General features: G+C 45.6%; 1 protein-coding gene across 2 annotated transcripts in view; it reads left to right on the top strand.

Moving 5' to 3' along the window:
• LOC132395725 (cell division cycle-associated 7-like protein) overlaps nucleotides 1-15,198 on the top strand; it is a 30,861-nt gene that overhangs the window by 3,044 nt on the left and 12,619 nt on the right. For both annotated transcript variants that reach the window (XM_059972677.1, XM_059972678.1), the window contains exons 3-4: nucleotides 10,916-11,038; nucleotides 14,613-14,747. In XM_059972677.1, the coding sequence (XP_059828660.1) occupies nucleotides 10,916-11,038; nucleotides 14,613-14,747 (258 nt within the window). The remainder of the gene's footprint in view (nucleotides 1-10,915; nucleotides 11,039-14,612; nucleotides 14,748-15,198) is intronic.

The raw sequence follows: 15,198 nt of genomic DNA, 5'->3' as shown, positions 1-15,198 counted from the left end.
TAACCATTAGAATATAACCTGAGCATCAGAAGTCCCAACACACTAGACCACTGTTATACTAAGATAGAAGATGGCGCCAGTGATCCATGGCGACATTGTATGGGATATGTACAATGTTTCTAAATATATCTCTTTTGGATTACTCTCACTGCAATCTGCAGTGTGTACTTTCCCTTGAAGAAATGTACTTTTAAATCAACTTAATGATGTACAGATTTCACAGCCTTCTGAAGATTCATTGCAATGGTTGAAGGTGAGGCAGGAGGCTGGGGGGAGGGAGGTGCGGGACCTCCAAGCCAGTCTGAAACACAGGGGTGAGACCTCCTCTCTACCCAGCATCTTGTTAGCAAATATGCAGTTACTGGAGAACAGAATTGAGGATCTGAGGGCAAGATATCTGTATCAGAGGGAAATGAGGTATAGTTACGTTCTGTGTATGAATGAGACATGGCTTACTCCCATCCTGGCAGGTATGGCAATCAGACCCATAGGCTTCTCAATATCTTTGATTGACCAAACTGCTGATTCAGTAAGGGTAAAAGATGGAGGTGTGTGTTTCATAGAAACTCATGTTTCCCCCACTTTGAACACCTAATGGTCAAATGCTGTCAGTTCTATTTACTGAGTAAATTCCATAATCCTGACTGCATCTTACGTAACCACGAGCGGTCAACTATAGTCAAGTGCTTGAGATATTACATGATGCCATCTCCAAACAAGAAACAGTCCATCCTGACGCATTTCAAATCATAGTCATGTAATTCAACCAGGCTAGTTTGAAGAAAACCCTGTCCAATTACTATCAGCTTATAACTTGTAGCACCAGGGTTCCCAGGACACTGTTACACTAAGATAAGGTGCCGACATTTCCATGTCCTGATCACATTTCAGTAAATCTGATCACTTGGCTGTCTCTCTCTGCATACAAGCAGAGGCTAAAGTAGAAAGCCCCAGAGATTAAGACAACAAAGGGTTGGTTGCAGGGGGCAGAAGAGCAGCTATGGGATTGCTTCGATTGCGGTGGACAGGGCCCTGTTCAAGGACTCGTCTGTAGATCTGAATGAATACACCATGGTTGCAACAGACTTTATTAAAACATTTGTAGATGAGTGTGTGCCCACAAGATCATTCAGAGTCTTCCCGAATCTTCCCTGGATAAACCATGAGATTAGTAACCTGAGGGCCCTCAGTTAGAGGCATTCAAGTCTAGTGACCAAGAAAATTATAAAAGGTCCAGGTACGATCTCCAGAATGCCATCTCACAGGTGAAGTGGCAATTCTGGACTAAACTTAAATCAACACAGGGCTCAACTACTGTTTAAACATCACCTTTTTATAAAGTAAAATCAAGCAATGTGGGTGACCACAGGGCTTGGCTTCCAGATGAGCTCAATGCTTTCTGTCCTTGCTTTGACTTGTCAAAACATGGTGGAACCACCACCAACTCCCACAGCCCCTGGTGATCCTATGATTTCAGTTTCTGAGGGCGAATCCCTGAAAGTCATCCAGCTCAGATAGCCAAGTACTAAAGAACTGTGCTGATCAACTGGCTAGAGTGTTCACTGAGATCTTTAACCTCTCACTTCAGCAGTTGGGAGGTAGCCCCCTGCTTCAAGCAGGCTTCGATTATACCGATGCTTAAGAAGAACGTGGTAGCCTGCCTCAATTACTATCAAAGAGTAGCATTTGCATCAACAGGATCAAAGTCAAAAATTCAAAGTACATTTATCAAGGTATGTATATAGAATACAACCCCAAGACTGGTCTTCCTTCAGACAGCCACGAAAGAAAGAAACTCCGTGGAACCTGTTCAAACAACCAAAGCACAAACAGCAAAATAAAACAAGCAAATAATGCCCAGAATATTAAACATCATACCATCTTGTCTTGATTGTTGCAACACACACAAAATGCTTGTAGAACGCAGCAGGCCAGGCAGCACCTATAGGAAGACGTACAGTCGACGTTTCATAAATGCTGCCTGGTCTGCTGCATTCCACCAGCATTTAGTGTGTGTTGCCTGCATTTCCAGCATCTGCAGATTTCCTCGTGTTTGTGTTGTCTTGAGTGTTGAAGTGTTTTGAGTGGTTATTGATGACGAGTATCAACTCCTGTCCGAGAAACGACTTGGATCCTCTCCAGTTTGCCTACTGGAGCCACGGGTCCACAGCAGATACCATCTCATTGGCTCTTCACACAAGCCTAGAGCATCTGGACAGCAAAGGTGCATACATCAGGATGCTGTCTATTGACTACAGCTCGACATTCATCTCAAAACAAATTAATAAGCTTCAAGATCTTGGCTTCAAAACCTCCTTGTGCAATTGGGACCTTGATTTCTTCACTTGCAGATTCCGGTCAGTTTGCATTAACAACAACATCACGAGCTCAAATTTGAAAATTTCTCAACAACACAGCTAGATAATTTGTTTCATGTGTCCACAACTCGCTGTGTAAAGAAATGCTTTCTGATGTCAGTCTGAAAAATTCCTTTAAACAGTCTCCACCTATGGTCCCATGTCCTTGATAGATTAATTTTGAAGTAGCTGCTGGCATCCGCCTTACTTATACCCCTGATGATTTTGAACATCTCTATCATGTCCACTGTCATTTTACGCATACTTAGGCTAAAAAGATTTAATTCTTTCATTCTCTTCATAGCTCATACTCTGCAGACCTGGAATGAGTCTAGTCACCCTTCTCTGAACTCTACAGTGCCTTTACATCTGTCGGAAATTATTCAGCTTAAGGAGATTATCTCTGGACTTGAACTCCACTGAGCACATTAAATAGCCCAACATTATATTAGCCTTCCTAATTGCTTCTGTGCATTGTCTAGATGTTGATAGCGATGTCTGTCAGGACATCCAAATCCTTCTCATGCGGTGCACTTTCTAACTTAAACCCTCCCATTGTATATTTATATCTAATATTTCTACTTGTATGTTATATTTCACATTTATTTATATTAAATTTAATCTATCATGTATCTACCCTAATCCAGATTATCAGCCCATCCCTCTAATTTTGTGTCATCAGCACACTTTACGAGTTTATTTGTTAAGTGCTTTTCCAGATCGTTAATGTAAATTAAAAACAGCAGTGGCCCCAAACACCACTTTTAAAATCTAGGTGTGAAAATGATCCTCTCACCAGAACCCGTAGTTTTCTGTTTTTGAGATCCAGTGTAGACCTATTGTGGCAATAGGCAAATTGCAGTGGGTCAAAGTCCTTGCTTAGACAGGATTGATTCTAGCCAAGACCAACATCAAGACTTCTTGGGGTGATATGTTTCAATGAAGTCTCCTTTTGGTCTTTTAAATACTATCTGATATATATGTAGTTTGTCCAGCTTCCAGCCTCTCCTCATCAGATAAAGTGTCCATTCTCTTTTTCTGAACGAAGATTCTTTCTCATTGTTGCGATGCTTTTGAGTTGTCAAGTAATGACATGAGCTGCCTCCACGTGATGGCTACCAGACCATATCATTTATCACAGTTTCTTCTGCCAAGTCATAGAGCACTTCTGCACAGAACTAGGGCCTTTGTCTCATCTCGTATGTGCTGAACTACTATACTGCCTATCCCTGTCAACCTACACCTGGACCATAGCACTCTGTATCCTCTCATCTGTACACTTAACTGAACTTATTTGAAATGTTGAAATTTAAACCTGGATCCATCATTTCCACTTCCACTGTTCAGCTTATTCCACTCACCACCCTCTGAAAAAATCCTGCTTGTTTACGCTATCTATACCCCTCATAATTTTGTATACATCTATCAAATTTCCTGTCAGTTTCCTATGCTTTAGAGAAAGAAGTTCCAACCTATTCATCCTTTCCTTATAGCTCATATCCTTAAGTCCAGGCAATATCCTTGTGAACTTTCAATCTTGTTGATATCTTTACTGTAGGTAGGCGATGAGAACTGCACACAGTACTCCAAATTAGGCCTCACCAACGTCTTGTACAACATCAACATCCCAGCTCCTGTACTCACTACATTGATTTATGAAGGCCAATGTGCCAAGAGTTTTTGTTTATGAACCTTTGATGCCACTTTCAAGAAATTATGTATATATTCCCAAATCCCTTTGTTCTACCCTCTTCTCAGTACCATACCATTCATTGTGCAAGATTTACCCTGGTTGGTCCTCCTGAAGTGCTACACCTGGCAGTTGTCCACATTAAATTCCATCAGCCATCTTTTCAGCCTATCCAGATCCTTCTGCAAGTCGTGATAGCATTCCTCATTGCCCACTGTGCCCCCTCTTTTGGTGTCGTCCACACACTTGCAGATCCAATTTATCACATTATCATCCAGATCATTGATATAGATGACAAGCAACAGTGGACCCAATAACGATCCCCACGACACAGCACTCGTCTCGGGCCTCCAGTCAGAGAAGCAACCATCCTGGCTTTTTCCTTGAAGCCAATGTTGAATCCAGTTACTACCTCATCCTGAATACCAAATAACTGAGCCTTGGCCAACCTCCCAAGCAGGACCTTGTCAAAGGCCTTGCTAAGGTCTATATAGACAATATCCACTGGTTTTCCTTCATCAACATTCCTGGTAACCTCGAAAATTTATAAGATTAGTTAGACATGCCCTAACGTGCACAAAGCCATGTTGGTTATCCCTAAACAGTCGCTGTCTATCCAAATACTTCTGTATCTCTCAGTGGGAGAGCATTTTGGCGAAAGTGATCACAATTCTATCTCCTTTACCATAGCATTGGAGAGGGATAGGAATAGACAAGTTAGGAAAGTGTTAATTGGAGTAAGGGGAAATATGAGGCTATCAGGCAGGAACTTGGAAGCATAAATTGGGAACAGGGAAATGTACAGAAGAAATGTGGCAAAAGTTCAGGGGATATTTGTGTAGAGTTCTGCATAGGTACATTCCAATAAGACAGGGAAAGGATTGTAGGGTACAGGAACTGTGGTGTACAAAGGCTGTTGTAAATCTAGTCAAGAAGAGAAAAGGAGCTTATGAAAGGTTGAAGAAGCTAGCTAATGATAGAGATCTGGAAAATTATAAGGCTAGCAGTAAGGAGCTTAAGAAAGAAATTAGGAGAGCCAGAAGGGGCCATAAAAAGGCCTTGGCGGACAGGATTAAGGAAAACCCCCAGGCATTCTACAAGGATGTGATGAGCAAGAGGATAAGACATGAGAGAATAGGACCAATCAACTGTGACAGTGGAAAAGTGTCTATGGAACCGGAGGAGATAGCAGAGGTATTATTGAACACTTTGTTTCAGTATTCACTATGGAAAAGGAAATTGGCGATTTTGTTACTGCACTCCTGATGAAGGCCTGAAATGTTGTCACTACCTCCTCCCATAGATGCTGTCTGGCCTGCTGCGTTCTGCCAGCATTTTGTGTTTTTATTTATTTCCAGCATCTGCAGACTCACTCATGTTGGCGATTGTAGGGATGACACAGCGGACTGAAAAGCTTGAGCATGTAGATATTAAGGAAGAGGGTGTGCTGGAGCTTTTGGAAAGCATCAAGTTGGTTAAGTCACTGGGACCGGATGAGATGTACTCCAGGCTACTGTGGGAGGCGAGGGACGAGATTTCTGAGCCTCTGGCGATGATCTTTGCATCATCAATGGGGACGGGAGAGGTTCCAGAGAACTGGAGGGTTGCAGATGTTGTTCATTTATTCAAGAAAGGGAGTAGAGATAGCCCAGGAAATTATAGGCCTGTGGCGACCCACTTTCTGCGCAGGCGAACCAGCTCACAAATAGCCAGCTCACGGGGAGAGACTTTGGTAATGCACCTCTGACGTCATTTCCGCCCGGAGAGGGCGGGCGCTAGGGATTAAATGCCAGCGCCGCAAAGTTTGAATAAACTAGTCTCAAAACGACTTACCGACTGCGTGTCGTTATTTCAGCGCTGTGTGTAGCACATCGCTACATTGGTGACCCTGACAATCCAAATGGGATTTGGACCAAAGATGACCGACTCTTCATCTGTTCACGCAGTTTCGCTAAAACTGCCGAGTTTCTGGACGCCGCGACCATGGGTGTGGTTTTGCAAAGCAAAAGCCCAGTTCCAGATTCGGCAGATTTCCTCTGATTCCACACGTTACTACCACGTGGTGAGCGCCCTTGACCAGCAGACGGGTGCCCAGGTTGCGGATTTCATACAGTCACCCCCAGAAGAAGGCAAATATGAAGCATTCAAAGCGCTGCTCATTGAGACCTTTGGCCTCTGACGGCATGAGCGAGGTGCCAGCCTGCTTCACCTGGACGGTTTGGGAGACAGACTGCCGTCAGCATTGATGAACGAGATGCTGGCCCTGGCTGACGGACACAAGCCCTGCCTCATGTTCGAGCAAGCGTTCCTAGAGCCACTGCCCGAGGACATACATCTGCTGCTGGCTGACGCAGATTTCAGCGACCCCTGGAAGGTGGCGGCCCGGGCGGACGTGCTGTGGAAAGTCAAGAGGGAGAGCATGGCATCTGTCGGTCAGATTACCAGGCCACGAGCACAACAGCAGACCAGACCAGGCCTGGCAGGGGGGTCACACACAACACAGAGGCAGGAGTGAGGAGGACAGTGAACAGTAGTGTTTCTACCACCAGCTGTGGGGCACAAAAGCCCGCCGTTGTCGCCCGCCCTGCAAGGGCCAGCTGCCGCTAATGACTATGGCGGCTGGCCACCAGGACAGCCTCTTGTACGTCTGGGACAAACAGTCGGGACGCCGCTTCTTGGTCGACACTAGAGCAGAGATCAGCGTCTTGCCCCCAACGGGGTACAACACCCGCAACAGGAAGCCAGGACCCACCCTGAGGGCTGCGAACGGCAGCAGGATACAGACCTACGGCACCCGCACAGTGCAGCTGCAGTCCGGCACCAGCTGGTTCATGTGGGACTTCACACTGGCCGCGGTGGCCCAACCACTCCTGGGGGTGGACTTCTTGCGAGCTCACAGCCTGCTGGTCGACTTGCAAGGGAAAAAACTGCTACATGCCAAAACTTTCCAGACATACTCCCTGGGTGAAGCCAAGTTGCCGCCCCCACACCTGGACTCCATCACGCTGTCGAACAACAAATTTACCAGAATCCTGGCAGACTTTTGATCCTGGCACCGCAGTTCATGGCTACCATGCCCAGACACGGGGTACAGCACCACATTCCGACTCAGGGATCACCCCTCCACACCCGCGCACGAAGGCTCCCCTCGGAAAAGCTCCACCTGGCGATGGAGGAATTGGGGATCGTACGGAGGTCGAACAGCCCATGGGCCTCCCCCCTGCACATGGTGCCCAAAGCAGCTGGGGGTTGGAGACCATGTGGTGACTACCGCAGACTGAACAAGGCTACCACTCCAGACCGCTACCCTGTGCCACACATACAGGACTTTGCAGCAAACCTGCACAGGGCAAGAATCTTTTCCAAAGTAGACCTCATCTAGGGATACCATCAAATCCCGGTACACCCTGAAGACATCCCCAAAACAGCACTCATCACCCCGTTTGGCCTGTTCAAGTTCCTCCGAATGCCGTTCGGCCTGAAGAATGCCGCACAGACGTTCCAGCGGCTAATGGACACGGTGGGACGCGACCTGGACTTTGCGTTCATCTATTTGGAGGACATCCTTGTAGCCAGCAGTTGTCGCCAGGAGCATCTGTCCCACCTCCGCCAGCTTTACTCCCGCCTGAGTGATTTTGGCCTCACGATCAACCCAGCCAAATGCCAGTTCGGTCTCGATACCATCGACTTCCTGGGCCACAGGATTACCAAAGATGGGGAAACACCTCTGCCCGCCAAGGTAGATGCGATCCGCCACTTTGCCCGGCCCAACACGGTCAAAGGCCTGCAGGAGTTCATTGGTATGGTGAACTTCTACTACGGTTTCCTCCCCTCAGCAGCCCATATCATGCGCCCTTTGTACACCCTGATGTCGGGGAAAGGCAAGGACATTACTTGGGACAAGGAAGCCGCAGCCGCTTTCGTTAAAGCCAAGGAAGCCTTGGCAGATGCCGCGATGCTGGTGCACCCCAGAACAGACGTTCCGACCACCCTCACGGTGGACGCATCCGACACAGCAGTCGGTGGGGTGCTGGAGCAGCTCATCGAGGGGCGCTGGCAATCCCTGGCATTCTTCAGCAAGCACCTACGACCACCCGAACTCAAGTACAGTGCTTTCGACTGGGAGCTGTTGGCACTGTATCTGGCAGTCCAGCATTTCAGGTACTTCTTAGAAGGCAGGCCGTTCACTGCGTTCACGGACCACAAACCGTTGACCTTCGCGTTCACGAAGGTGTCTGATCCCTGGTTGGCTCGCCAGCAGCGACATCTGTCCTACATCTCCGAGTACATGACGGACATCCAGCATGTCTCGGGAAAGGACAACGTCGTGGTGGACGCACTCTCCAAACCAGCTGTCCAGGCCCTGTCCCTGGGGGTGGGCTATGCAGCACTGGCGGAGGCGCAGCAGGCAGACGACGAGATGCCCAGCTACAGGACCGCAGTCTCGGGTTTGCAGCTGTAGGACTCTCTTGTAGGCCCAGATGAGGGGACCCTCCTATGCGACGTGGCTACCGGCCCCATCGTCCCAGCAGCCTGGAGGCGGCGAGTTTTCGACTCCATACATGGTTTGGCGCACCTATCTATCAGGACAATCATCCGGCTGGTCTCCAGCAAGTTCACGTGGCACGGACTTCACAAGCAGGTCAGTGAATGTGCCAGAATGTGCACACAGTGCCAAACAGCCAAGGTGCAGCGGAACACTAAAGCTCCGCCGCAGCAGTTTGAACCCACCCACCGGAGGTTCGTCCACATTCATGTGGATATCGTGGGCCCCCTATCAGGAGCGCGGTACGTCCTAACAATGGCAGACCGGTTCACGAGGTGGCCAGAGTCGGTCCCGCTCACCGACACATCTGCCGATTCCTGCAACCGAGCACTGAGCGCAACTTTGGTAGCATGCTTCAGGGTACCAGCCCACATTACCTCCAATGGAAGTGCCCAGTTCACCTCCAGCTTGTGGTCGGTTGTGGCCAGCCTGTTGGGAATGCAGCTGCACCACACAACTGCCTACCACCCACAGTCGAACGGACTAGTGGAACGTTTCCACCGTCACTTGAAGTCGGCTCTCATGTCCTTTCTGAGAGGACCTAACTGGGTGGACGAGCTTCCCTGGGTCCTGCTTGGAATTCGCTCAGCGCCCAAAGAGGATCTGCACGCCTCGTCGGCCAAGTTGGTGTACAGCGCACCCCTGGCCGTCCCGGGAGAGTTCATACCAGCCCCAAGGGGGCAAGAGGAAGAACCCGCAACAGTCTTGGACAGGCTGCGCGAAAGGCTCAGCAACCTGGCCCCCGTACCAAGTTCACAGCACGGACGGACACCGGGCACCGCTACAGTTGTGTTTACGAGGGGCCATTCAAGGTGATCAACAACAACGGGTCCAGGTACGTTCTGGACATTGGGGGGAGAGAGGAGGTTTTCACAGTGGACCAACTCAAACCAGCCTATGTGGACTTGGCGCAGCCAGTCAAGGTTCAGGCACCATGGCGCAGAGGCAGACCTCTCAAACAGAGGCTGATCCAGAATGTGGACATTGGTGGGTGTATTGCTGGTTCTGGGGGGGGCGGGGTTATGTGGCGACCCACTTTTTGTGTAGGCGAACTGGCTCACAAATAGCTAGCGCACGGGGGGAGACTTTGATAATGTACCTCTGAGGTCATTTCTGCCCAGAGAGGGTGGGTGCTAGGGATTTAATGCCAGCGCCGCAAAGTTTGAATAAACTAGTCTCGAAATGACTTACTGACTGCGTGTCATTATTTCAGCGCTGTGTGTAGCACATCACTACAGGCCAGTGTTTCTTACTTCAGTGGTTGGTAAGTTGATGGGGAAGATCCTGAGAGGCAGGATTTATGAACATTTGCAGAGGCATAATATGATTAGGAAGTCAGCATGGCTTTGTAAAAGGCAGGTCATGCCTTACCAGCCTGATTGAATTTTTTGAGGATGTGACTAAACACATTGATGAAGGTAGAGCAGAAGATGTAGTGTATATTTATTTCAGCAAGGCATTTGATAAGGTACCCCATGCAAGGCTTATTGAGAAAGTAAGGAGGCAAGGGATCAAGGGGACTGTCTCAGAACTGCTATGGCATTTTCCCTAACTAGTAATGCCTTTCCTCCCTCTTTAATGCCTCTCGATCTAACACATCTAAAACAATGGAACCTGGGAACAGTGAGCTGCCAGTCCTGCCTTCCCTGAATCCAAGTCTCATTACAACGTGCTCATTCCATGTCTGAATTTATGTTCAGCTTTACCTACAATACTTGTACTGAAATAGATGCAACTCAGAGCATTATTTGCACCATACTCAACCTTTCGATTCCTGTCTTTGTATGTAGGCGTAACGACCTTTTTCCCCACAACCACTCCACTAGTTGCCACTCTGATATCTTTGGGTGCTGCATCTGTACTTATTCCACTTTGTTCATCTTTCAGCACGGTCTTGCGCTTATCTGATGTACCGATAGCTATATTCCCACTCTATTATCTCTGTATTTAGTCTTTTATTTCCTTGTTTGAACTCTATTGTAGCCTTTTTAATCCCTGCTCCAATTTTCAGTAATTTAAAGTGGCCTGTATTTAAACTCTTTTGTTATTTTGATTCTATCTTTATGCTCTTAGTTCTTTCCAGATAATCTACAGCTTAAGATCAATGTCTGCTCTTGCTTTCGTTTACTGCTTGGCCTCTCCTATCTGTTGTGCTATTCAAAAAGGTCTTGGTTGACCATAGAGATTTAATTTTGCTAACTTTGTTGAGCTCTCCAGATTGCTGGAATGAAACATTTTCAATTTTGTTTGTTAAGGTTTTAAAATCCTGTACGCTAGATAAATTTCTCACATTTGATCTTACTTTCTTCATTATGTTCACAGATACCAAAGTTTTTGGCGGATATATTTGATGCACCAAGTGATGAAGAGTTTTTCGGTTTTCCAGATGAAGAATCCAATGCATTACTTAGTTCTGCTGAGGACAAATTTAACCAGGGCATAAATGTGAGTGGAGATGAACAGGATGTAATTTGTTTGAAATTTTAAGGATGCATTTAGTAAAAATGGAATTTCAAGATGCAGTTAATTTTTGTCAGTAATGCTATCTAACCTACTGGTTCTTGTGTTTTGTGCAACTATGAGTGAATTCTTGTGTAGTTATGTCAAAACAGCCTGCTTAGATTGGAAATTCCTAAATTTAGCTCTCTTCACGCTAACTGGGCCTTTTTGAGTATGTTGAGGCTGGCAGTACAGTGGACTGCTAGTTTTGAGCCTAGACATTCCACATCTAGTTCACTGGTGACAGAGTGGTCAGGGTACTTGTTAGTTTGATCTCTTTATCTGAGTGGAAGTGAAGATTGTAGCAGTCATTCAACTGATTGTGGAAGCCTGAAGTTACTTTTACCTTGGCTTGAAATCAAATCGTGCTTCAAAGTCTTCTCTATTGCTGGGAACCAAGTTTTGTTTTCCAGAGCTGCCTGGGAGAGTTTAAACTAGTTTGGCAGGGGAATGGGAACCACGGTGATAGGACATAGGCTGGTACAGTCAGATGCAGTCAAAGATAACATAAAAGCAAAAGAGAGAGCATATGATAGAGAAAACATTAGTAGAATGTTAGAGAATTGGAAAGCTTTTAAAAAGCAACTAAAAAATAAGAGAAAAGGAGGAAATAAGAAGGAAAACTAGCCAATAAAGAGGATATCAAAAGTTTTTTTTCTGATAAATAAAAAGTAAAGAGGCTAAAGTGGATATCAGACGCTGGAGAGGTAGTAATAGGGGACAAAGAAAGGGCAGACAAACTTATTAAGTAGTTTACGTCAGTCTTCTCTGCAGAAGATGCTATCAGTTTAGCAGAAATTCAAAAGTGTCGGGGCAGAGTGAGTGCAGTTGCTATTACTAAAGAGAGAAAGCTGAAAGGTCTGAAGGTAGATAGGTCACCTGGAACAGATGGACTACACCCCAGGGTTCTAAACGGGGGTAGCTGAAAAGATTGTCAAGGCATCAGTAATGATCTTTCAAGAATCTCTACATTCTGGAATGGTTCCTGAGGAATGGAAAATTGCAAATGTCACCCCACTCTAAGAAGGTGAGTGAGGCAGTAAAAGTAAATTATGGGGCAATTAGCCAGACTTCAGTGGTTGGGAAGATGATGGAGTCCATTAAGGATGAGGTTTCAGGGTGTTTGAAGGCACACGATACAATCAGCCAAAAGCAGCATGGTATCCTTAAGGGGAAGTTTTGTCTGATAAGTCTATTGGAATTATTTAAGGAAATAGCAGGCAGAGTAGACAGGTAAATCGGTGAATGTTGTCTCTGGACTTTCAGAAGGCTTCATAAGTTGCTTCACATTAGGCTGCTTAAAAAGATAAGAGCCTATGGCATTACAGGAGAAATACTGGCATGGGTAGAAAATTGGCTGACTGGCAGGAGGGAAAGAGTGGGAGTATAGGGAACTGTTTTTTGGGACTACTTCTTTCACATATGTCAATGATTCGGATGATGAAATTGATGGCTTTGTATCCAAGTTTGAGGATGATGTGAAAATATGTGGGGGGGGGGCAATATTGTTGAGAAAGCAGGTAGTCTGCTGAAGACTGAGGCAGATTGGGGAAATGGGCAAAGTGACAGTTGGAATATAATGTAGGGGAGTGTGTGATCATGCATTTTGATAGAAGGAATAAAGGCGTAGATAATTTTCAAAATAGGGAGAAAATTCAAAAATCAAAGCTGCAAAGAGACTTGGGAGTTCTTGTGTAGGATTCCCTAAAGGTTAACCTGCTGTTTGGGTCAGTTGTGAGGAAGCCAAATGCAATGTCAGGATTCATTTTGAGAAGACTAGAATATAAAGGCAGGGATGTAATATTGAGGCTTTATATGGCATTGGTCGGACACACTTGGTGTATTGTGAGTTTGGGGCCCCTTATCTAAGAAAGGATGTACTGCCTGCTATTGGAGGTTACAAGATACACAAGAAGGTTTCTGGAAATTAAAGGATAAATGAAAGAGGAGCGTTTGACTGTGGGCCCGTACTCGCTGGAGTTTGTAAGAATTGGGGGTGGGGGGTCTTACTGAAATCTATCAAATATTGAAAGGCCTGGATAGAGTGGAAAAAGCTGGCTAGTGGTGTAGTGGTATCTGCACTGGATTTCGAGGCAAGTGGTCCCAGATTCAGATCCAGCCGGCTCCTTGCAGGATTTCCATCCACGCTGGGTTGAACATCAAGCTAGGAACTCTGCCTCTTTTTTTTAAAGAAAAAACAGACAAATGCTAAAGAAATAGCAAGGTTTGTCATCCAATGTGCCATATGTGGAGAGGATGTTTTATCTAGTGTGGTAGTCTAGGACCAGTGGGCACAACCTCAGAATAGAAGGACTTCCTGTTTTTAAAAACAGATGAAAAGAAGTTTCTGCACCCAGAGGGTGGTGAGTCTGGAATTCATTGTCACGGATGACTGAAGGCCACGTCACTGAGTGTATTTAAAGTGGTGGTGATAGGTTCTCAATTAGTCAGTGCGTTAAAAGTTACGGGAAGAAGGCAGGAGAATGGGGTTAAGAGGGATAATAAATCAGCCATGACGGAATGTCAGGACTCGATGGGTTGAATGGCCTAATTCTGCTGCGGTGGCTTGTGGTCTAATCTGCAACTTTACCGTGTGAGGTAAGCTGTTGTGCTAGTCAAGTGCACTGCCTTGTCCTGCATGGTGTATTCTACGAAATTATCCACATTGTTCGGACTTTAAATTAGCAGAAATTCAATTCCGAACTTGCGACATGGTGGTAAATATCACTGACCTGTTGCTCCCCAATGATTTGCACTCCCCTGCTTTCCTGTCATCGTGTATTTCGTCGCCTTCATATTTTGGGAGCCTCTAATGATACTTTATAGCTACTGGGCATTTATGTTGTAATAGAAATACTTAAGAAATGGACGGTAATGTATTCCAGAGATTGGGGTACGTGGAACTATAGAGGGTAAGAAGTGCCCTTCAACCCATAATATCCAGGCTAATCATAATGCCAAATTCAGTTAATGTCTTCTACCTGCACATGATCCATTTGCTTTTATTCCCTGTGCTTGCCCAGAAGTTTGCTAAGTGGCATTATCATACTTGCAACACTACCCTAGCAACCCATCCCAAACACAGACACAGTGTTATTGGAAAATACCCCACCAGTACAAATGACACTGGCAACTTCATTTTATTCATTAAGTCTCTGAGTGAAGAAGAAGCTGAGATCTTAGCTGCTCTCCAGAAATATCATACAAGCTTTTCTTGTTTGTAGACCCCTCCCCTGCCAACCCCCCCCAACCCAGGACAATTTAAGATTGCTAATAAATATCATGCCAATAATGCCTGCTTCATGAGTCTGTATAATGATGACATTTTTGTAACTTGATCTTAAGTTTAAATAATTATTCTCAGACCAGGTATGTCAACGTTCATGACTGTAGGAAAGTTGAAGCTGTTGGTAATGTTATTTTATGAATTATATTAGTATTTGCTGCTACCGGTGAATCACTGGCTTGTTTACGTAGATCTAATTAATTGTACTTCATGCTCTGCTCTTTTTGTTTGCAGGTTTCCAAATTTCAGTCCAAGTACATTACAGAAGAGCTGATTGAAATTTTCACAGAGGATAGTTGCTCAACTGATTATGTTTTTGAAGGGTTTCCTTCAAACAATTTTGAAGCTAATGGTGAGCTGGATTTAAAGGTGAGGACTGTATTTGACTCAATTAACACATTAATTAAACTTTACTATTTTTGTTTGCCCTCTTAGATGCTTACATTGCTCCCGATTAGTAAATTAGTTACTAATACAGTGGCAAGTGTAAATGATTTTCAGTTGTTGGCCCCCAGCCACTCCTCACCACAATAGATGTGACTGAGTTGGCCATTCAGTAAATCTGTTTCATTGATTTGGGTAAAATGGCAATAGACTGAATATCAAATTGTTTTCTGAAAATACCCATTTGTGTCTGTGCCATTTTTCTTTTTGCTGCGATTAGAGGACTGGAGGGGTTGTGAGGGAGGAAGGAGTCTTGCTTTGTTGTTTTCTTGTGGTTGTTCTGCTGGACATCGTGGGCATGCTGTGGCAGTGCCAGAATGTGTGGTCACACTTGTCTGCTTCCCTGGTACATCCTTTGGTTGTGGATGCAAGCAGT

The sequence above is a fragment of the Hypanus sabinus genome, chromosome 6 (genome assembly GCF_030144855.1).
Source record: "Hypanus sabinus isolate sHypSab1 chromosome 6, sHypSab1.hap1, whole genome shotgun sequence".
NCBI classification, from domain to species: domain Eukaryota; kingdom Metazoa; phylum Chordata; class Chondrichthyes; order Myliobatiformes; family Dasyatidae; genus Hypanus; species Hypanus sabinus.
Note: the sequence above shows the minus strand (reverse complement) of the source record. Positions and strands in the feature narration are given on the sequence as shown.